This window comes from Sturnus vulgaris, chromosome 15, assembly GCF_052056855.1.
Source record: "Sturnus vulgaris isolate bStuVul1 chromosome 15, bStuVul1.hap1, whole genome shotgun sequence".
NCBI classification, from domain to species: Eukaryota; Metazoa; Chordata; class Aves; order Passeriformes; family Sturnidae; genus Sturnus; species Sturnus vulgaris.
This window is the reverse complement of record NC_142257.1, coordinates 7,132,201-7,155,367: the sequence shown is the minus strand read 5'-3', so window position 1 is coordinate 7,155,367 and position 23,167 is coordinate 7,132,201. Positions and strand designations below refer to the sequence as shown.

At 42.2% G+C, this 23,167-nt stretch overlaps 1 protein-coding gene across 2 annotated transcripts; it reads left to right on the top strand.

Moving 5' to 3' along the window:
- Positions 1-418: 418 nt before the first annotated feature.
- Positions 419-23,085, top strand: MAML1 (mastermind like transcriptional coactivator 1). Of its 2 annotated transcripts, none has more exons than XM_088173609.1 (5): positions 419-1,138; positions 9,852-11,249; positions 13,282-13,542; positions 16,447-16,555; positions 18,730-23,085. In XM_088173609.1, the coding sequence occupies exons 1-5, from the start codon at positions 770-772 to the stop codon at positions 19,719-19,721; spliced, it is 3,129 nt and encodes a 1,042-aa protein (XP_088029735.1). In that variant the 5' UTR covers positions 419-769; the 3' UTR covers positions 19,722-23,085. The 2 variants fall into 2 exon arrangements, with proteins under 2 accessions (XP_088029735.1, XP_014742388.2); XM_014886902.2 differs by having other exon boundaries at positions 9,849-11,249.
- The last annotated feature ends 82 nt before the right edge of the window (positions 23,086-23,167 follow it).

Genomic DNA, 23,167 nt, shown 5'->3' with positions numbered 1-23,167 from the left:
CTTCATCAGCGTCAGGTGTGCGGTGCCTCTCTTGCAGATTTTGCCACTCCAGAGTCCGGTAAGCTCGCGGTTGTGCAGGGCAGAGCGGCGTCCCGGGCACGGGGCCGCGCCGGGCCGGGCTCCGCTCCAGCGCCCGAGGCGCCCCTGCTGCCCATCCCTCCCTGTCAATCACCCGCGGCTCCACCTCCCGACTCTCCTGATTGGCCGTGTGGCTGTCGCCCCGCCCCTCCCTACCTGTTCCTTTAAACCGCACCGAGCACCGCCTCCAGCTCGCCTCCGCTGCTTAATTAGCGCCTCCGCGCCCTGCTATTGGCTGGGAGGGGCGTCGGTCACGGCTCGTGACGCGCCGCGCGCCGTGACGTATCCCCCACCCAGGAAGCTCCGCCCATTTATTCTCAACTCGGCTCTGGAGGGGAAAAACAATTTCAAGATGGCGGCGGCGCGGACAACAATGGGGGGCCGGGGGTCCGGGCCGGCCCGCGCCTGAAGGCGGCGGCGAGGGGAGCGCAGCGGGCTCCGCCGGGCCCCGCGGGGCGGGCAGGGCCAAGGGAGAGCGGGGCAGCGGAGCGGCGCCGGGCTCGGGGCAGAAGGAGGAAGTGGGGCGGAGGGGAAAGGAGTGGGCGCCGGGCCGGGCGGGGGGAAGACCCGGGGCGATCCCGACGGGGAGCGCAGGTAAGGCCGGCGGGAGGGGCGGCGGAGGCCCCGCCATGGCGGGCGCCGGAGCGAGCAGCCGGTGAGCGGCGGCGGCCGCCCCTTCGCCGCCCGGCCCATGGTGCTGCCCCCCTGCCCCATGGCGGAGTTCGTGGTTCCGCGGCACAGCGCGGTGATGGAGCGGCTCCGCCGGCGCATTGAGCTCTGCCGGCGGCACCACAGCGCCTGCGAGTCCCGCTACCAGGCCGTGTCCCCGGAGCGCCTGGAGCTGGAGCGCCAGCAAACCTTCGCCCTGCACCAGCGCTGCCTGCAGGCCAAGGCCAAGCGGGCCGGCAAACACCGGCAGCCGCCCCCGGCGCCGCCGCCGCCCGCGCCCCCTCCGCCCGCCGCCGCCGCGGGGAGCGCCGAGAGGAGCGGAGCCAACGGGCTGGACGGCGAGGCGGCGAGCGGAGAGCAGCAGCACGGCCGCAGCAGCGCCCTGATCGCGGTAAGCGCTGCCCGGGGCCGGGTGCTGGGGCCGGGGAGGGACCGGCGGTCGTGCCCGGCTGGCACCGGGACCTCTTGTCTGGAGCTGGATGAGGGGAGGAAAACGAGCTCTCGTAGCTGGTGTGGTGGCCTGCGGTGAGAGGGCTGGGGTTGGGGCTGCTTTGCAGAGTGCCCTGTCTGCTGTGTTACAGCTTCGCAGCCGATAAGGGCTGATTTGTTTTCGCTCGTCACTTCTGCACGCTGGAAGAGTGTATAAAAACTGCGGCGTGGTGGGGTGGAGGTAGTGACAGGATTTCTGTGATGCTTAAATAATTCAGAGTATTTTATGAATCATATTTGTGGCTAATTCATCTAAAATGCCCCTGCAGAAACTGTCAGAGGGGCATTAATACTGCGGTGCCTTTGGATTTTTGTTCGCTTGCTTAAGTCTTTAATTTGGGGTGTCAGGGTTTTGTGCAGTCACTTGATAAGGATAGGCTTATTACTGGGGGGGAGTTCTAAAACAATGTATCTGTTAATTCTGGTACATATTGGAAAGAATTTCAGTGGAAAGGCAGCTGCTTGTTTGCCACTCACTCCAGTGGGTGTGAACGCTATGAGAATCCCACTCCACCCATTTAAAACTGGCTTAGCTCAAAATCTTAATGTTTCTCTGGCTTCTCTAGCATTTCTGGTTGTCGGGACATACTCACATAGCCCTGTTTGTATATCAAGATGGCTACTGCTTAACTTATTCTGGGCCCTTTAAATATATTGCTGTGTGCTAATGTGTCAGTAATGTAGGTTAGTAGGATAAACTCTTAAAGGCTGCCTGCCCTAATACCTGTCTGCCTTAAAATCAGGTATTTTTAAATGGTGGCCTGCATGAAAATGATTCAGTACCGCTCTGAGTATTTCTGTCTTTGAAAGGGGACACTGGATTAAACTATTTCCAGGTTAATATATAGAATAGATCATATCTTTAGGGTGCTCTGTGTATTTGATTGGATTAGAAAGGAAGAAAGATATACTTCTCTCTGTCTTGGACCTCATTTACTGATTTTAAAATAGAATCATGATAGAGCTTATTGTATACTTGAGTGTCCAGGGCATCATGTGAAATACTGAAACACAGAGTTTATCAATGTCATCTTTACTGTGAACAGCATTAGGCAGCCTGGGTGCAGTTTGTAGTATTTACAAGATGAACTGAAAGTGTTACTTAACTGAATTGTTTCTGTTCTTGCTAATACACCTGTGGAATTCAAGGACTTGCTGACTGTTGAGGAGACTGAGGTCCTTGTTAAACAGTTAGAACACTTCAGAGGGTTGCTACAGAAGGGTACTTGAGGAAGAGAGGAAACCTTGTGCATTCCTGACACTGATTCTACAAAACTTTACAGTTAGCTGTTGTTTAGCTGACTGATCTTGAATGTAAACTTGTGTCAAAACAAAAATTGCTCAAACTTGTTTTTTATTATCTAAAAACTCGGTGGGGGTTTTGTTTATTTCCTGCTGGGTTCTTGGGCTTTTTGCATATGGGGCTCTACCCCTTAATAATGTGTATTTTCATTACGCTCAGCGCTCTTTAGCATGTCAAATCCTGTTGCTTAAACTGCCACCATACAACTTCATATTGATCTTCTAAAAGAAAGATGTCTCTAATTCATTGGTGTTGTTTCTCTTAAATCACTTTGGATGTGGATTTGATCTAATTAGCATCCATTGTAATGAGGGCTCTCAACAGCAGCAGGTTCTGTAGTGCACTGCACATCTGGGGAAGCCCTTGTACAGGAAGCTGCTGCCAGTGGCCAATTTACACAACAGAAGAAGGGTTTAGTGTGTGAATGACTCTTCCTCGGGGCTGGCCTGCTGTTTCCTTCCTAGGATCCATGACTGTGAGCTTAATTGCAGCTGCTGATTCATCACCTCGTTACTGGGGTATAAAGTTGGTTTGCTTAGTAATTCGAGTCTTGGAAAAAAAAACACAACAACAACAACACCTCTGCTGCCAGTTTAATTCCTCTGGCCCAGAAGGTCACTCTCTAGGTTGTTATTTTACCTCTACCCATCAGGTTGCTATTATCAAGACCAAGCATGTGCTTTGAATGGGAAGGACATGGGCTTGATTTCCAGTGTTCAATAAAGTTTGGATGAATACCAGAATTATCTTTTAAAACATCTTGGACACATTCCTTTCCAAAGAATGCTGCTAGCTCGATGCAACATGCATTATATTAGCTGTTGCTGCTGTAACAATCCAGATTTTTCTGTGAAGCTGCTCTTGGAAATTGGTACTTTATGTTGACCGTTAATGAAGCATTTATTTTGGTCTCTGAAGGAGAGAGCAGTTCCTGTAAAGTTGAAGGCTTTTGTGAAGTCTTGTAGTAGTAGGACATGGACCTGCATTGCCCCACGTATGGATAGTGTGGGCACTGCCAGGTGCAGAGCACCTTCTGTAAATCCACCATGGTCACAGGGTAGCACTGCCACTTCCTCCTTAGTGTCTTCCATGATTTGTCATGTGGGCAAAATCAGGTATTTTCTCTTCCATTAGTCTTTTCTCTGGTTTAGATCCTGAAACTGGATGGATCTTGCATACAGGCAGAAGTAAGGGTAGATTCTTCCTTGTTTTCTTACTAAGCAGCTGTAAAATTTGAGCTACAGAAACTGGGAGAATACAGTATTGATACAGAAATAACCTTGGATTGTTTGTGCATCATGTAGGCCTGTCCTTCATTTGAGGAAAATGTTGAAAAACCTTCTAGCTTCCTACTTCTAAAAAACTTCCAGACCATTATTTAATGGGGAATCCAAATGTTGAGATCTACTTCCCATTTCTGCAGTTTAACATGATAATATTAAGGCTGTGTTCAAAGTAGAAGATGCTTGATGTTTGGATAATGTTTTTGAGAAACAGGGAAGTTGAGAAGAGATGGGGCTTGTCTCCTAGAACAGTTTTTTCTCTGCCAGGTTCTGATACATGAAAGTTCATAGAATAATGCTGTTTAAATTCTCTGCAAGAGAAAGGTTGGCTTCCTTACATTTCTGTGATAGACTATAAGGCAGTGTATGGCTTAGCTGAACAGAAGGTGTTTCACTAACGTGTGAATGAGAATGGCAAAATCTGGATTTTCATCTCCACTCCTTGTTTTATGATGTGGTGTATTGGAAGGAGAGCTGCTCCCTGTTTCTTACTGGCTTTTTTCCCCACCTGAGAGCAGTTGTTGTGTAGAGAGCTTGCTTTGTCTAGGACTGCCACAAAACCACAAACAGTATTTCTGGAATGAGCACAGAAGGTCTAGTCAGTGGCCTGCCTTGAGATTGCTTTGTGTTGAAGCTGAAGAGCAGCATTTATTTGGGAGTGATAAATGTTTTATATTAATATTACTTAAATACTAAATTAAGCAAAGTAAATTAAGCAAATTAAGTAAGAGTTTAAAAAGAAATTTAAGTCCAAGGAGAGCAATGTAGTGTTTCTTGGTTGAAAGACCTAAAGTAATAAATTTAAGAGAATAGATTGCCCATATTGTACTGACAAGTGTTAATGATATTCCTCTAATGAAGCTCAGGCTGGTACTCTAACAGTTCAGAAGACCTCATTTTTGTCTAAGCTGTGGTATAGGGGTGTTAAATTGTGAAATTATGCTTTACCACAAAAATAGCAAATTATTTACATGTTATTTATATATAGCTATGATGCAGTTTAGTCTTGCCACCATTGTTTGTTTTTGCTGACAAGTCTGATAGTTTGTTGCCCAACAACTCAGACAGGTTTTTCTTTGTCTCCTTTTAATTCTCTGTGAGGTATTGTTTTATGTTTGAAACATTTCCCTTACCAAATTAGTTAGATATGCAGTGATGCTTCCCAAGTTATAAGGATCTGGGAGTGACTGAGCTGCTGCTGTTTAAGTTCAAGTGAGGTGGAGGATCCGGCATTGCAGCTGAAGGCACAGGAGTTTTTTTGATTCAGCAGAACAATTCCTGTAGCAGAAGCTGCCCCTTGTGACTAATGCAGGCTTGGGATATTTATAGACTTGCCTATCCACAGCCCTTCTTCACTCCAGCAGGCAGTCACCCAAATACAAAAGTCTGCTGGAATTAAAGTAAAAATTAAAATGAGTCCAGCAGTTTGGTTCTGACAGCACAGTGGAATGCAGGAACACGTTTGGTAATAAAATGCTTTCCTTGCAGGGGGAGTGCAACTTTGGAAGCTGAGGGTAGATGCACAGTAAAGAGGGCGTTGTTACTATGGTGTGTAGTCAAAATGTTATGTTTTCTATCTAAAATTCATACACTACAATGTCTGGTATTTGCATTGTTATTCCAGCTTAAGGAGTTGTCATTGCTCCTGTCCTTGGTGAGGCAGGAGAGGAGAACCAGTGTCTATAGAGCACCTATTGTGAACTCTGGTATATGGGAGCTTATCTGTGCTGCAATACTGCCACTTCCATGGCAGAAAAATGGATGTAGTTTGATTCGGTTTCCCCTTCTAGGTGAGAATGCTAGGAGCCATGTTGGAGCTAGCTTTTATTATGCTTATAATCTAATATAGCATTTCTTCTTTGAAAATGTCCAGCATTATGTTTCTCTTTCTGGCATATCAGGGCAAATCCTTGTAGATTTAATTCTGATATTGAAATGGCAAAATAATTTGAAATAAAATACAAAAAAATTAAAGCTCTACTGAATCCTGTAAGAATATTTAAATCTAGCTTTAAAAAACTAAATAAGAACATTATACAGAGCCTGAAAGGCACAATATGAGTACCAGATTTTAAAGGAGCTTATTTTCTGCCATGTTCACGTGGTAGTTTGGTTTTTTAAAAATGAGCCCTGCATACAGTTTGTATTTCTATCTATCTATCTATCTATCTATCTATCTATCTATCTATCTATCTATCTATCTATCTATTTACCATGTTCAGTTACAGGACTCAAAATATAGCAAAAATATTGGATTTTTGTGAAGGGACTTTAGCTGACTGTCCTCAGTTTAGCTGTTCTGAATGGTAAAGAATTTCTTGCTTTCAAGCAAACAACGTGAACTAAACTTTCATACCTATTAAGTTCTAACGCATTGAAATGTCATTGGTTTCAGATGATTATCTAAATCTAGTTTCAAGTATTAAGTCCACAACAAAATAGCCAACACCAAACAAACAAAAAAACCTGAACAAAAAACCCAACAAAACCAATCAGATCAACTTTGTACCACTGTTTTGGTCAGTGATTCATGCCCCTTCCCACCAAGGCAGTAAGAGAGCACTGCCCTGGCCTCTGAAGTCTTGAACCCTGCCAGTGCTAACAGACAAGCAATAGATTAAATTTTCAAGCTTTTCTGGTTTCTTGTTGGGCTTCTGTAGTAGCTTTTGGACAGCTTTTACCAAGTCAGTCAATTTTTCCCTGCAGTGACCACGGTAGAGCTGAGCATCATTGTGGTAAAACTGGTGGGTTTCAAACGGAAATTGAGTATATCAACATGCTTTGTGTGCTGTCCGTTTTCTGCTGGATGCTTTGTCATTTGCCTGGGCACGCATCTCTGGCATTGCTGGCCTGTGTCCTTGTATGTGAGTTACACGGCCAGAGGCTGCTGTGTTGGACACCTTTTGCTGTTGTGGATGGCACCTGGGTTTTGTCAGCTTGTGTTCTGTGCATGAGGCATGCACAGTTGGGCATGTGTGCTCATACCAAGGAAGTGTTTATGACCACGTTGAGGACCGTGTGTTCTGCTCATGTGAATAAAATGCAGCTCAGGTGATGTGGCGTGGAGGAGATGCAGCCTGTGGCCCCTCAGTGGCTCTTTGACAAACTCTCTGTCCTGTCCTGGGCCAAAGGACCGAGGCCAGCTCACATTCCCTGCCTTCCACTGCTCCTATATTGCTATAAATACTTCAGATAAATGCTTTTGGGGTAATAATTTTAGGCATAGCTAGGTAGCAGTGATCTCAGAAGTCCATCTTTTGTTGGAAAATTGAATAGGCTTAGAAAATGAGAAAACGCTTCTGTATCTGGTCTTGTGACAGTGGAAATGATTGGCTCACTGTTACAAATAAAATTGATTGATTCTGCTAAGGAAACCATGGACAGCGTACTGGAGGAGCACTGTGCCTTACAGGGTGGAAATGAACAAGAAGATTAAAGCAGAAGGGAGTTTCTTAGTGAGTAGCAGGCTATGCTTTACTTCATCCGTGTGTTGGTTGGTTTTTTCCTGAGTTTTGGCAGAAGGGAACAGGTTTTTCTTGCCTTGAGAAACTCTGTTTGAGCAGCTTGATATGTAGATAGCTTGCAGTCTGACTTGTATCTCACATGCAGTTTATTATTTCCCCCTCAGACCAGATTATTTGGATAGACACAGACAAACTGGGGAGGAACTTAATCTCCCTTTTTTCGCCAAAAGAATACAGTTTTAGGTGAAAGGAGGATTTTGTCTCGAGCAGTTTACAGTCAAAATGTCTCCAAGGATCAGATATCTGAGTGTTATGACTGTTAAAACCCGTGTGGAGATTGGAGAGTTCCTGTGCTGGATATCCTGGTCTGTACCTTTTTCTAGACTGCAGTGAGTGTAGCTCACAAAACAAAGTTATTATTTTGATGTAAGTTTTCAGGGAGTGGGTTTTTTCCCTAACTGTTTAGAATTAAAGAGGACCCATTCCCAAACTTTGAGTAATTTGACTCATCATATAACCTTGGGCAAGTTACTCATCCACCTTGAGCTTCAGTTTTCCCGGTCGGACTATGAAGTAAACAATGGGAAACGCTGAAAGACAAATGTTGTGATGGAGTTGAGCTTTTTTGCTCTCTGTTTTGCACATTTTTTACTTTTGTAAAAAGTTAATTAATTAATTAAGAAATAATTGTACTTTTTACAAAAAAGTAAATTTCTGTTATTCTTTCAAGTTGGTATTTGAAAAGTTCACTAGAGAGCTGCTACTCCAAGAGAAGACCTGATGTTTAAATTAAGAGATTTCAAGTTCCAGCCTCCTCTCTAAATGTGCGCCTCACCTCATCTTACTCAGTCTTCTGCTAATCTTGCTACTCTGCTGCTATTTCCATGAGCCATCTAGAAGATCACGGTCTCCAGGAAAGCTTGAGTCTGCCCCACAGATAAAAATAAGGCTTTGCTGTTACCTATGCAAGTATTAAGCAAATAGTGGGAGTTTTGCTGTTACCTGTGCAGGAATTAAACAGGTGGTCTGGGGTTTCTTTCCCCCCAAAAATCAGCTTACTTTAGACGGTTTAAAAAAAAAATAGAAACAATTAACTGTGAACCAGTCCTTCTGTCTGTAAATCAAAGAATGCTGTTGGTCGGGCAAGTGTGTAAAATTCTTCTGATAATTTATGCTGGCCTTACATACAGCCTCTTGCTTGAATGTTGAGATCTTGAGGTTTCCCGTTTTTCCTTGGATGAGAGTTTTCCCCAGGGCTTAGTAGACTGCCTTGCATTGTGAATACTGCAGGTAATATGAAAAGAACCGTTCTTGTCTTGAGGTTTGTTTAATGAGCTGCTCTCCTGCTATCTGAGAGGCTGCTCTTCAGTGACCCCACACCTCAGATGAGTGGCTCTTGGTGGGGATTCCTGTCGAGTGTCCTGCTGGGATGTGCCAGGGTGTCTCACCCAGGTCGGGAGCTGATGGCAGTTCCCTCTTCAAGCTCTCTGCGCTATTGGAGCAGCGTCTCTGCCCTACAGGTTTGTCTGCGTTGGTGGAGCGTTCCAGCACCAGCAAAGCTCAGATTTTTTTACAGAATGCACCCGAGGGAAGGAAAAGTTTATAGTCACCTTTGATGTGTGCAGGAGTTCTGTTTTCAGATGCTTTTGAGGTCAATAGAAAGAACTTTGTATTTGCAAGAATGCTGGCAGGATGGGAGAAGTTGAACAAAGGCGCTCAGGCTCTGGCTGTGAAGCTGCTGCTGTAGCCGCTGGTCGCTTCTAGGTGGCACCACGAGAAAGAGAATCTGTGCCTTCACCATCTGTGAGAGGCCAACTGTGGAGCTGCTTGGGGCTCTGCTGGTCAGAGCAGCTGGCAAATACTTCAGGAGAAAGGAGGAAAGGAATGAACTTGTTCTGCGGTGATAGAAGTGGCTGAACTCTGAATTGCATTTTCATTGTGCTTCACAAGTGTGAAGCAATGATCGCTAAGTGACAAACTGGTTTTGCTTCAGTGCCAAAAGTGTGATTGTGTACAAAATTTATATACATAGTTCTTCTCTAAAAGTTATTATCACAAGAGAATTACTCGTTTTTTCTAAATATTTAAATGTGAGACTGCTTTATAAATATTTAAATATGAGACTTTTATAAAACAGTCTCATGGAAAAATTATACTGTGTGATAGATGAAATAAAATACAGGTTTTTATTCTCATCTGAAATTTGATTCTTAACATTCTTGAATATTTTTATCATTGTGAATAGGAAAAAGCATTGCATATTCCAGTTCTAAGCCATTTTTCAACTTTTTGTTGTTGCAGCTTTTAGTTTTGTCTGAAGGAGGTCTCTGTTTGAAGTAGTACATATTTTTTGAAAAATTTCCCAAAGAGATTATAGTGAGGAAGTCATCTCATGTGCTGACTTGTAAAACAAAACGTTACCAAAACAAAGATGTAGTCTTTGATTTTTTTTTTTTTTCTGAAATGTTTTATTCAGAGCAAGACAGTGTTCTGGTAAGAAATAAAAATCTGAATCTGTGTAACACAGAACTATATAACTAAAATATTCCTTTTCTTTTTCAGCAGCTCCATGAGACTGTGAAAAGAAAGCTTGATAGCGCTGCTTCCCCTCAGAATGGAGACCAGCAGAATGGCTATGGTGATGTGTTTTCTGTGTCCAAGAAACTGCGTCGTGAGGATGGTCTGGGAGTGAGTGGTTCTTCCAATGGAATGCCCCCTGTGTCTCCACTGCATCATCTTGACAAGAAATCTGGTACTGGTGATACCTTACAACTTAATGGGAAACATCCAATGGGGCTCGATGGCATCAACAAGAAATGTCTTCCAGATTCCAGCCTGCAGATGAATGGAGGTGGTGATGCTGATGATTCATTTCCTCTGAGTTTGAACAAAGAGCTGAAGCAGGAGCCTGTAGATGAGCTTCCCTGTATGAATCCTGTAGCAGGGGGTTCTATATCTCAGAATAACCTGATGCCTGATCTTAATCTAAATGAGCAAGAATGGAAGGAACTTATTGAGGAGCTCAATAGATCAGTGCCCGATGAAGACATGAAGGATCTCTTTAATGACGACTTTGAAGACAAAAAAGATGCAGATTCTTCAAATTCAGCTGCACAGACTCCATTGCCACAAGATATTAACATAAAGACTGAGTTTTCCCCAGCACCCTTTGAACAAGAACAGCTGGGATCTCCCCAGGTTAGATCCACTTCTTCAGGTTCAGCATTTATTGGTGCTCCTTCTGTACCTGTAAGTGCCGCTTCTACAACGGTTAGTAGTTCTCAGGCTATGTTCCAGCCTTCCAGTCAGTCAATGACTGAAAATCCCAATCAACCCATGATGCAGGCATCAAACCACTCTCAGAACATCCAGAGGCCTGTGTTGTTACCTGGGAAGTGTGCAGGAAGTGCCAAAGAAATGTCTTCTGCTCATCAACTTCAGCAGATTGCTGCCAAACAGAAGAGAGATCAGATGCTGCAGAACCAGCAACAAGCTTCACAAGTCCACCAGACAAATCAGATGTCGACGTGGCAACAGTCTGGGCCTTCCCATAGTCCACTGGCTGTCCCATATACCATGGAAAATCCTACTAGCCCATCGGTTTATCAGCCAGATTTCAACAATCAGAAACTCATGATGCCTAATTTGGGAAATAAAAGCTCACCGAGAGCTGGAGGCAATTATCATGTGAACATTTTGGGTCATCAGCAAAACAGCTTGAACCAGAACCCTGTGAATAGTCAAGGCTCTATGCTGGACTATGGGAACACCAAACCTCTTTCCCATTACAAAGCAGAGTGCGAGCAGGGGGTGGCAGTGCCTGGGCAGAACAAGACTCCCATGCTGGCATACATCCAGCAGCGCCAGCAGCCACCACTGTCCCATGTAGGTGACGACCAAAATGGGATGATCCTGTTGAAACCCAAGTCTGGAAACATCCCCTACCGACTGCCACATGGTCAGGTGAATGTCCTGAATTACCTTTGCTCAGTAATAGATTTAAGGTTGTTGTGTAGGTAAGGCTAGAGTGCAAATTCCTTGGTATAGTTTCAAATGTTTTCATTGATTTTAAAGAAAAGAATCCTATATACAAGAATCTTAGACAAGAATCATGAGGTCTTTTTTTCCACTGGGGACAGTTTTTAATACTGGGTTCTAGGTCATGTAACGTGTGATTTCCAGCTTAATATACTTTGTGGGCAGTAAATTATGTCGTGCTTCGCAGAAGCTTCTACTTACAAAGATAAATAGATGCTTTGTATACTTTTGACTAAAATAACTCTTATAAAACTGTAGTGTTATACACTGTTCTCAAAGAAGCTTTGATTTCTTTACCTTGTTTTTAGTCCCTGCTTGTGTTAGAGTTGGCTTAGTATTAAAAGACTTACTTTTGCAGAGAGGTGGAAGTGGGGGCTGCATTCCTGATTTCTTGAGTGTTCCATGGAGCCTTTCAGTTCTATGGATTTTTATTGGTTAAGTCTCTGGGTATTGGGGAAGCATGGCACAAGAGAGAAATATATCATCAAGAATGAATAATGGTAATGTTTGTTTGCTTGAAGCATATGCTTCAGGTTTTCCTGTAACAGGTTTTCCTTTGCCTTATGTAAAACATTTACTACAGGTATGCTGCAGGTGAAAATTCCTGTAGTGAGTGGAAGTATAGACTCATTGAGATTCTGTAACATGTACCTGCAATGCACATACAAGAGGGTTTGTTGGAAAAGAAGGTATTTGTTACAAGGATTAAAGTTCCTCCACCAAAACCTGTTTGAGATCCAACTCTAGTCATATGTTCCTCAACAAAACAGAAAACCTGTGAAAAAGCTCTGATTAGTCTGTGATAAAGACCACACCAGTGTACAAATAGAAATTTGAGATCAATGTGTGCTTCATAAAAAAACATTAATCTCTTTGAAAGCTGCCAGAAGTAGCAATCTAACAGCATTTTGATGGAAGAAGAAGAAGGGTAGAGACAATTGTGTATGTCACATCTTCCCCTCAGTGAAAAACATGAGGGTTACCTTGCATCTACACTGCCACACTTGCGTTGAACTAACAAAAACACCGATGAAAGCTTTGGGAAAATTTTTCAAAAGCTTGCACACAGAACAACTTAGCACAGCATTCCTTATATTTGGCTCATGATTCCTCATGAAACTGCAAAGTGCGAACCAACAGCCAAATTCATTAGCTGAATGCTTAACTTGAACATAACATTTGTTCATGTGATAAAAGATGAGGCTGAACTGTGCTTTAAAATGATGAAAACTCTCAAATTTTAAAGGGATTTGCTGGTACTAAGAGGGCAGTATCAGATCTTGAATGATAATTGTTCCATTTTTTTTTTCTTATCCCAAGTTCCAGTCTCAAAAAAAAAAAAATTAAAAAAAAAAAAAGCCAAAAAATGCAGACGTAAGAAAGACTAATAATATCAGATTTATCTCCAGTAGTATTTTTGTCTGTGGTGTATGGTGATGGTTGGATTGCTGGAAAAGTACTATAAGACACATTTTGACCAGTGGAAACCTTCTCCCCTTCACCTGCAAATAGTAAATTCTCTGATATTAAAAAAAAAGCAACTTTAGGATGGAAGACATAAACAGTTGCAGAATGAAATGTTGACAGAAGATGCAGGATTTAAATAAATGTTTTTTATAATGAAAATATAAATTGTAGTGTTTGAAAAACTGCTACCAAAGTAAACTGAAGCTGGGGTGTTCAAAGTGCAATTTATAATTGTCTGAAAAGAAGCACACAGAGCTATACTCACCTGTTTGAGCTGGAAACTGGGAAGTATTTTGAGACTGAAGTTAAAGCCTCTATTCCTAAATATTGTGGAGCTTCTGACCCTAACTCCAAACTGGCAGTTCTGTGTCTGGTGCTGTAGAGATGGGTGTTTGGCTGTCTTTAATTAGCTGAACTTCCATAAGAAGCTTCACAGGTCAAGAAGTTACTGCATTTCTGTAACTTTTGTCACTTTTCCTATGTTCTGCAGGATCAGAACCCTGCTCCTACTGTTCCTCGTGTTCCTGTTTCTGTCTCGGGCCCTGGAGTGGGTGCCCAGGCTCCAAATGTCTCCATGGCAGGTAACCACAGCAACTCAGCTTATCAGCAGCAAGCAGCAGTGATGAAGCAACACCAAATGCTGATGGACCAGCAGAAGCAAAGAGAGCAGCAACAAAAGCACCTGCTCATGGAGCAACAGAAGCAGCAATTCCTAATGGAACAGAGGCAGCAGCATTTGCTGGCAGAACAGGTGAGAGGGGCCAGCTATCTGTTTTTTCAATTTGTGCTGCTTTGTTTTGGTGCATGAAACAGCATTTGATGATTTAGAATCAGAGAATATTTTGGTTGGGAAGGACCTTAAAAATCATCTCAATTCCAATTCCTCTGCTATGGGCAGAGACACCTTCCACTAGACCAGGTTGCTCCAAATTCCATCCAACCTGGCCTTGAAACCCTCCCATTTCCAGGGATGGGGCAGCCACACAGCTTCTATGGGCAACCTGTTCCAATGCCTCACCACACTCAGAGTAAATAATTTCTTCGTAATATCTAATCTGAACCTAACTTCCTTCAGCTGGAGATCTTGGATTCCCCCTTGCTCTGTCACTTCATGCCCTTTTGAGATACCTTCCCCCTCCAGCATTCTTGTAAGCCCTCTTTAGGTACTGAAAAGTGCTCTAAGGTCTCCCTGAATCAGCTGCCCATCAGAAGCTTTAAGAATGAAGGAAATGATAGTCTCTTCTGAACTGAGAATGTATGAAAGCCCATTTTGTGGGGAAGGTTGTAGTAGAATATGCAGGATTGTGGAGCTATGGCTGTGCCAAGTACTAGCCAATGGCTCTTTTATCACCTGGAGACATCCTGATAAAACTGAGGTCTCAGTAGAGGTGACAGAAAAACCCCCTCTGTTCTGGAGCCAGTGTAGACAAAACATAGTAATGTGGTTGGCAGTGTATGAGTTTTGGTAAAGATATGTTTTTGATATTTGGGTTAAAACAACTTGGACTAAGGGAATACTGTGGGGGAATTATATTATTAAAGACTGAAAGAAAATGCCGAAATCATCAATAAAATCACATCTCTATGAATTATGTGATCTGTAAGCTTAGAATACTTTTTAGTAAATCAATCAGTCTTTGATGACTTGTATGTTAATATCAAATGTCAAAGATGAGTCATCATTACTCTCCAAAATGTTAACAAAGAGGTATTCTTTGAGAGCAGGTGGGGAGAAAGGAAATATGGGGTGTGACCTCCTGCTGGTGCTTTTGCATGTCTGGTGGATGGTGATTATTAGAGCTTTGTTAGAGCTCTTAGAGCTGTGGCCCAGTAGGTTTCCTTGGGAAAATAATGGACCTAACAGATGTCAGATCTCTCTGAACGGCAAGGAGGTGATAAGTAGCATATCTCAAACACAGCATTGAAATATTTTTTCCCTATCTGTTTGCTTCTGCTTTTCCAGCAAATGTTGCTGCAGTAAATATCGGTATTATGTAAAAACTTCATTCATGTCCTTGTTATGGTATCTACAAACAACTTCTGTAATTTCCATTTTTCTAGAGTGATACTGGGACCCTGGCCCCAAATAAGGAGTGGCTTTGCCTTGGAGCTGAACAGCTTTAGATACTGCATTTCCCACATTTATTGGCCTTGTGCTGCCTAGTCAAGCTAGGTCTTGTTAGCATTCTGATTTGATATTTATTTCTTTGGATACACTGGATGCAGTTTTACAAAAAGATTTCTGAATCTGCTGATGTCTACTTTGCAGGAGACTTGTTGTTTCAGGTAGCTTCAGTGCCATTCCCTGCCACTATAAATTTGACTTTTCACTTGGCGTTCTGCGTATTTTTAATTTTTTTTTTCCCAAAGCCAGATTCTGCAGTTCTTAGTTTCTCTCAGATCTATGGCATCTCTTGTTGGCTTCCGTGGTCAGCCTCTTTCAAGTCTGACTGGTCCTGCAAGCAGCAGGGCCTCAGTCAAGCAGCCTGCCCTCTTCATTCCTGTGCATGTCTCAACAGCTTGTAGCGATGTGTATCTGCTGTTTATTACAGTGCACCAGTCTCTTCTGTAAAGCCTTCTGGCTTGGGTCTTTACCCCAGTACTCTTGGAAGGGAATTTCTGTCCCCTGCTGTGCTGTGTGTAACTTTTTGGATAAGTAGGTAGTTGTGCATTGTGTCACTACTTGCTTATGTCAGAATTTCAGTCTGGCTGAAGGTATCTGAGGAAAAAGAGACAGAAATGCTGTGCCTGATACATTTCATAATGTAAAAGCAGTCAGTTGGCTGTTAACACTGTCAGAATCTGAGTCTACTGTCACTATATCTACATTCCCCTCAAGACTTTAAATTTAATTTTCCCCCAAAGTTTCCTAATAGAAAATTTGCTTGGTTTATTTTTCAAATGGTTTGATCATAAAATAGGTATAGGTTAAAGCTGCTTATTTTTTTGAAGAGGCACATTATTTTGTGTCATGAGTAGGGTTTGTTTCAGATGATCAGTGCATTGCTAATAAAGTGGTTGAAACAATGGTTGCAAAACTTGTGTAACTTCTGTTATGGACTTAGTTCTGCAGTTTTCCATAATCTTCTAGGAAAACCTGTGATATATGAGACTATGGATTTGTGTGTGTCTTTTCATGTTTGCAGACAAGAACTAGAAAATATTTGCATGTTCAGTTTTTGCTCTTTCTGACTTGCTCTTTTTTTGTTTTCTAATGAGGGGTCTAAAATACATTGATTTGGAAATAAAGACCAAAAAAGTAAATGTAGGGGGTTTTTTTTATACACTCACTTTTGCTCTTTTTGTATCTGTACCTCTTTTTGTCTTTAGAATATTGCTAAAAATGCCTGTTGGTTATGTTACAGATTAGGAGACTAATATCTCAGATTTTCAATCTTTGAAAGGCTTCAGACATGCACTGCAGTAACTCTTGTAGTGCGTGCTGTTGTCTCTGAGATCCTGCTCTTGTCACTCATCAGATTAAACTGACCGTGTTTGAGCCTAGAGAACAAAGTCTGAAGTGACTGTAGGGCTGCAGAAGCCCCTTTGTTTGCCAGCTGTGCATAGAAGTATGCAGACAGCTTGTTTTTATCCACGCTAGCCCTTGGAAAAAGCTTGATCTGTTTTCAAATTATCTTGCTTGGACTTTTCTTAGGAGAAGCAGCGGCAGGAGCAGCAGCTGCAGCGGCATCTGACACGGCCTCCTCCCCAGTACCAGGATCAGCCACAGAATCCATACCAGCAGCAGGTTGGACAGTTCACAGGTCAGTAAACATGGCCATTGAAATAATAGCAGAAAAAATACCAGGCGTGAAAAACAAGGTGTCTTCAAATTTCCTGGATTGGATAGCTTTTAATTAATTTATTACATGGCACTCTGTCTTAAAAGCTCTTGACCTATACTCTTGATTCAGTTGCAAATTAACAGCTTCCCTGGTCGCAGGTATCTGGGACAAGTTAAGCTTCTGATTCTTAATGTTGTTTGGAAAATGAGTAAAATTTTTAAGTACCTTCATTGTTCTATGGGCCTTTTTTATACTTTTATTTTATTGTGCAGGAGGAAATTCTCTCTATCTTTGATATATTAAGATTCAGAGGGTTTTTTTCTGAAGCCTGACATCACTACTGCCTGTATCTATCACAGGCCCTCATTAAAGAAAAATAAGTGGTGTATTATTTCTCTCATCTCTAGGATGAGTTTAAAAGTTTCTAACATTTTTATCCCTGCTGCTTTTAAAAGAGAATGCAGTTTGAATTCTTGTGATTACATGTTAAGTGTCTTCTGTGGGGTTTTTTGTATGAGAAACAGCTTAGTAAGTCTGTAGTGTATTAATTCTGATAAATAAAAGATGTTGTAACTGTTCAGCTTGAATAGCTTCAAAACTGTGGAAGAACTAGAAAGCAATAAAAGCTCATCTTTATGCTTTAAAAGCTCTTACTTGATGAAGCATCAAGAAGCCACCTGATTTTTTTTTAATAAACCTAGAGTACAAGAAAATTTCCCTTTGTTTTGTTTTCTTACTCTCCATGTTCCTGTAGAAATAAATACCGAAGGGGGAAGATGCAAATGGAAATGTAATACCCTCACCCTGACAGTGTTCGTGCCTGTGCAGTGTCAAGTGCAGCTACAGCTGGGTTTTGTTACTTAACTGAAAAAACTCGATGCCAGTACAAAAGGATTGTGTGCTAACACAGGGATCAGTAGCATCCTTCATCTATTGCACTGAAATATTTTTTTACCTCGCCACTTTTCTATAGAAAGATAGGCATACAACTGTTAGAAATAGAATAGGTTTTGCTATAATGAACATCAGTACAATTAAAAATATTTTTCCTTGTAATGATGATTGTAACTATTTTTTGCATCTTAAATCCTATGTGCGCTATCCCTTCACTGTAAATATTGTCACAGTAAGACTCTTCCCCCACCCATCCATTCCCTTGACACTGATGTTTTTATTATGTGCTTTGTTGATAATGAATTCAACATAATTTGAATTTTATTTGAATTTGGTTTTCATAATTTTGTTTTTATTCAAATACAATATTAGTAATAGTGGAGAGTCAGTACTCCTCAGCTATCATAAAATATGAAAAAATTCAGCAACTTACTTTTGGTTTTGAAAGTAGAGAAATTATTAGTGTTGGTAGGTTTCCCGTGGTTGATGATAAGGAGTGTGGAGGCTGTTACATGCACTGCACTTCACAGAGCTTTTTTGCTTTTTTGTGCTTCAAATAGGAGGGTGTTTCTTCTACAAGAAGAAACTTTAAGCTCAGAATTTGCAATAACAAAGCATTGTATTTGGTTTGCTGAGAAGACATTTTTCCAAATCACTTTGCTTGGCTATCAGCACTGCATATTAACATAATGAATACTTCACGGTGGAAATCCAAAAGATACTTGACCAAAAATTTCTGAATTAGATATTTCTATATTAGATAAATAGAAGATATTCCTGGAATTGGGAAAATGCAGAACTGGCAACCCTACAGTTGTATGATAAGAAATGCACTCTTGTTTATGCATGGAATGACTGACAACGTGTGTGTGTGTGCAGTAAGAGGTATTTTTTAACAGCTTAGTAAATTGTGCATGCACTTCAAAGTATATGTGTTTACTTTTGTTCACAAAGAAACATCAGAGTCCTGCCTTTAAAGTCATAATTTTTTGTCAATTAATGATGCTGAACTCTTAGAAGTGGTATTCAGATATTTTTAGGACATTGGCATATCTGTGTTTGAGATCAAGGTGGAGGTGCTAACTGGAGCAACAGTTGACACACTTTAATTAAACTCCTTCTCTGTGTGTGTTGCTCGCAGAGGTCACTTTATACAAATGGAGCTGCACGTCTCTTCTGGGTTATTGTGCCTACAGGCCTGGCTCAGCTCTGGTTGAAGCCGAGGTATTTAATGTGCAAAATATTTCTTTGTCTTTCAGGGTCATCTTCAGCCATGCCCGGGGTCAGTAATTTAGGACAGTCCAGCTCTGGTAGTCCGCGGATGTTTCCTCAGAGCCAGAACATGATTCAGATGGGACCCGGACACGCTCCTGTTGCTCCCCTGCAGTCAGGCTCCAGCCAGCAGGAGCGGGGGGTGTCCCAGTACCCCAGCATGCAGAACATGCAGCGTGGGGGGTTGTACGGCCTGGCGCCTGGCATGACCCCGATGGTTACGCAGCACACGGCTCCGAGCGCCAATGGACAGACCCCGATGCAGAGACAGGGCAGCTTGGGCCAGGGTGCTGCCGTTCCTGCTGCCTATGGGCAGAACACCTTACCAAACTCTAGTATTTCTCAGCAGCACAACAAAGGTGCACTGAATCCGACCTTATCTAAGCCACAGATGGCAAGAGTACCAGCTGCTATGGGGGCTCAAAATCCATCTTGGCAACACCAAGGTATCCCTAATATTAACAACCAGACACAAGCAAACAGTGGCTTAGGACCGTTTACTGCCAACTCCTCTTTCCACATGCCACAAACACATCTAAAGATGTCCAACCAGCAGTTTGCCCAGGGAATGCCTCAGGTAAGCCTAAGCACCAGCAGGCCCATGAGCTCGATGAACGCTGCTGTCTCTGGGCAGATGCTGCCATCCTCTCTGGGAGCACAGCCGCGGACAAACCCACCTGCACAGCAGCAGGTACCCTCACAGCAAGTCCTACCTGCCATGAACCAGACTGTTCCAGACCTGAATGCTTTCAACCAGAACCCAAATCAGCAAATTCCCAACAGAGGAAACCTGCACTGTAGCCAAGGGTACCCTGTGAGGACGACCAGTCAGGAGCTGCCTTTTGCCTACAGCGGCCAGTCAGGCAATAATGGACTTCAGAACTTAACTGGTGACACAGATCTGATAGACTCTTTGCTGAAAAACAGGACTTCAGAGGAGTGGATGAACGATTTGGATGAGTTGTTAGGAACTCATTAAAGTGAGGGGGGGGGGGTTCTACTTTTTTTAATTATTTCATGAGATATAAACAACTCTTGGACCAAAAATCCTGTGGCATTGAGGAGACTTGCAGGCATTGGAGGTAAATGGTTGGGAAAAAGACTGGAGCTGCTTCTCAATGAGTGTTGACCCGTGGTCACGGCGCACCAAGCAGGTCTGCAGGAGGAGTGCGCTTTGTCTGCGGTCTCTGACGAGTCGCACACTTGAACAGGTCAAAAAAATGCTGTGTCCTAGCCAGCCTTCCAGAAATCTCACTTGCAGTGTTCTAAGATTAAATATTTTAATTATTTAAAAACAAAACAAAAATTCCACAGAAATAGTGCAGAAAGAACGCAAATAGTTGCACAAATTGTGTTTAGGGCTTAGTCTGCAGCTATTACTTGCAATAATTATTTGTTCATAGCTTGACATGCTGTTATAGTACTGTCCATCAACTTCTGATTTTTGTTTGAGAAGAGGCTGTATGCACCTGAGTATGCTTGCAAAATGTTTGGAATAGTTTCTTTTCCCCATTGCTGAAGCATGTGCCTGTACTCTCAGTAAGCAAGTGATATTTCACAGTAAATATTTCTAGATGCTGGTAATAGATGAAAGAAAGTATTAAAACCTGGCCAGTTAGTCTAGATAGTCATCTTCATAGATTGTAGTCTTTTAAGCTGCAGTTTGCACTCTGTTGTAGAGAGGCACAGTTCTTGGCTTGTACCTTGCTGTTTTTAAAGGGGGAATTTCTTATGGGAGAACTTTTAAACTATAGTAGGTTTAACATGAATTGTAAAGCCATTTACTTTGCACCTGTTTCTTCATAACTTATTTCCAAAGGTAGTTGTATTTAAATGAAGGCTTTGCTTCATGACAGCTCATCTAGTTTTCTTTGTTGTAAAAAGTAAAACTAACCTTTGAGATCAGTTCATCCCCCAATGTTAGCAATGAGCACAAGACTTTGTCACTTCAGGATAAAAATTAGGAAAAAAGAGTTTGACTGGGATGTGGAAAGTCCTTATTAGCAATAATAGCACAGGCAGCCTGGGAGAGTACTTGTATCAGGGTTGCTCCAGTGTGGAAGTCTGCCCCTTTAAATGCTTTGTTTTTTTAATACTGGCTTACAAGTTTGATAATCTTTCTACAGACTGGTGGATTTATGTTTTTAATATCCCTTGAAGCAGATGCTGTTCTTCAGCTCAGCCCAAGGAGACCTCTTATCCATATGTTGGTGTTGGTCCCAGAAAGGACAAAAACCACAATGGGAACAGTCAATGTTCCAAAGTCCTTACTCTCTACCAAAAAAATCCCTTATCCACCAACAAACCACCTTGCCTTAACGTTTATTTTAAAATGAAAATAAAGTTGAAAGCTTTTGTTCTAAATGCACAAATACCTCTTCCCTTTCTAAATCCCCTTTCTTGGAAAACTCCTCTAAACTTTCTAACGAAACCCAGCATTGTGATTTAAAAGCAATTTCCTTCAACGCGGACTGGCTTCTCCAGGAGTTTTCTGCATTGCAGAATTGTGAGAGAGGGTTTTTTCCAGAGAGGGTGAAGGGAAGTGAAAGATATCATTGGTTTCAAAGAAGGAAAGTATTTTACTCTATCTGCAGCTCCTTTATGAGACAATTTGCACTTTGAAAACTGCTTTTTTAACACTAATACTTTAACCCTTTCCAAATATGCATGGAACATGGTTTGTCCGGCACACTTAGCTAGTGTGGATGAATTCTGCTCTGTTGATCAGATTTGCTATTTTATTATGTTGAACTGTTGATGAAAGATGTGCATTGATCAGTGGATCCCACCTTTGAACAGTGGATTAAACTTCACTGAAGCAGGCTTAATCCCTCGTAGAGCTTTTGAAAAGGTAGCATAAAGATTGTCTTTGGATGGGAAGACGAAGGTGTTGGTGACTTCGGTTGTTGACACTTCTGATATTTTCTAGAATAAGTAGTTGAGATGCAAATAACTGATGCTAGCTTTTCTCATACTGGCAATCTAAAGAAAGAGCTAGTGAGCTTGGTTTACTATTAAGTTAAACCAGAAACTGGTCCAAGGAAAGCGTCATTAGAAGAGTATAGATATAAACTAGCAATGGCAGGGGAAGGAGTGTTTGCTGTATTTTTCATTTTAAGGGTTAACTTTGCACCAGTGTGCCTTCCCTTCCTGTCGGGGGTGCTTGGGACCTCAATTTCAAGTGACATTCTTCCATGTCACTGTTTTTTTCTTCCCCTTACAAACACTTGACAGAAATAACAGGGTAGTAGGATTCAGCTTTTCTTTCTCCCTGTTTAGGTTGTGGTGAAATCTGCTCTATTTTCCAGTAGATTTTGCACACAGACTTTGTTCTGAATAAGTCAAAATACAATCCATCCAGTTGTGATTTCTTAATTGGAGGAAAAGAACATCTGCTGTTTGCATTATTACTACCAAAAAGGCAATCCAGTGAAATGTCCAGGAAAATGCAGGTGTGCTGTTTCCTCCACTGTTTCTGGAAGCTAAGGTGGATATTGCTCTGCTTGACCAGAGGGTTTGTTCAGGAAGGTATCTGGGTTTGACGACAGGGCCTTTTCATGGTACTGTTGCAGTAAAATTGTTTGATTCTAGACAAACTGGCTTATGATGCCCATTGGTCTCCGTGTGTGAGCAGGATCCAAACAGCCCCTGGCTCTGGCTTTGGTCCCTGTGCTCGGAGCTTTGGGAGCGCGGTGCCACTGGAACAAGGTTGGAACAGTTCAATGGAAATGAAAATATGGTTCTGATGTACTTGGGTGCATGGGCAGGGCTGGGCTCTGCCCTGGTGCCCTGAAACGTGTCACTGTCTGTGTCTGCACTCGGGCTTTCCATTTGCTGCAGCTTCAGAGCAATAAAACCAATCTCCCCTGAACTGAACCCAGCCGGCCGCCCATGGCTTTATTTATAAACTGCGGTTTTGGTTGGGCAGGCAAGGTGAGAGTGTCACTGTGCAACATCCACTGCCTTCCAAAAACCACCATCCAATTGAAAAGGGTGCTCAAAATTTTGTTATACACATTTCCTTTGTGTAAATAAATGTTTACAATTTTATATTAAAGATTTGAATAAGAGTTAGATCTTCTGACTGTATATTTTTTACTTTTTATAGATTTTAAAACTATAATTCTTTATATATGTGTTTGGGGGGTATTATGGTAAGTTTTATGCTTGTAAATGGAAAACAGTTGAATTTGATGCTAACCTTTATGAATTTTTGTCATTGAAATGTATAAAGAGTCCATTAATCCCCTTATTCTTTTACTACAATTACTGGTGCACACCAAAAAGAAATCCTTCACTTCTGTTTTATCATTATAAAATAAATATTTTGCTAGTGTATTAAATATACATGGTGTGACTTTATACATTTGCATGAGCTGAGCAGAGTTCAGCGTTGTCATTCCTAATGAGATGGTTCCTATATCC

Excerpts from the sequence above, each read along its gene's own strand:
- MAML1 (XM_014886902.2), top strand. The coding sequence starts at position 770 with ATGGTGCTGCCCCCCTGCCCCATGGCGGAGTTCGTGGTTCCGCGGCAC. Across the intron at positions 11,250-13,281 it reads ACCGACTGCCACATGGTCAG|GATCAGAACCCTGCTCCTAC; the intron begins GTGAATGTCCTG and ends TATGTTCTGCAG. Across the intron at positions 16,556-18,729 it reads GCAGGTTGGACAGTTCACAG|GGTCATCTTCAGCCATGCCC; the intron begins GTCAGTAAACAT and ends TTTGTCTTTCAG.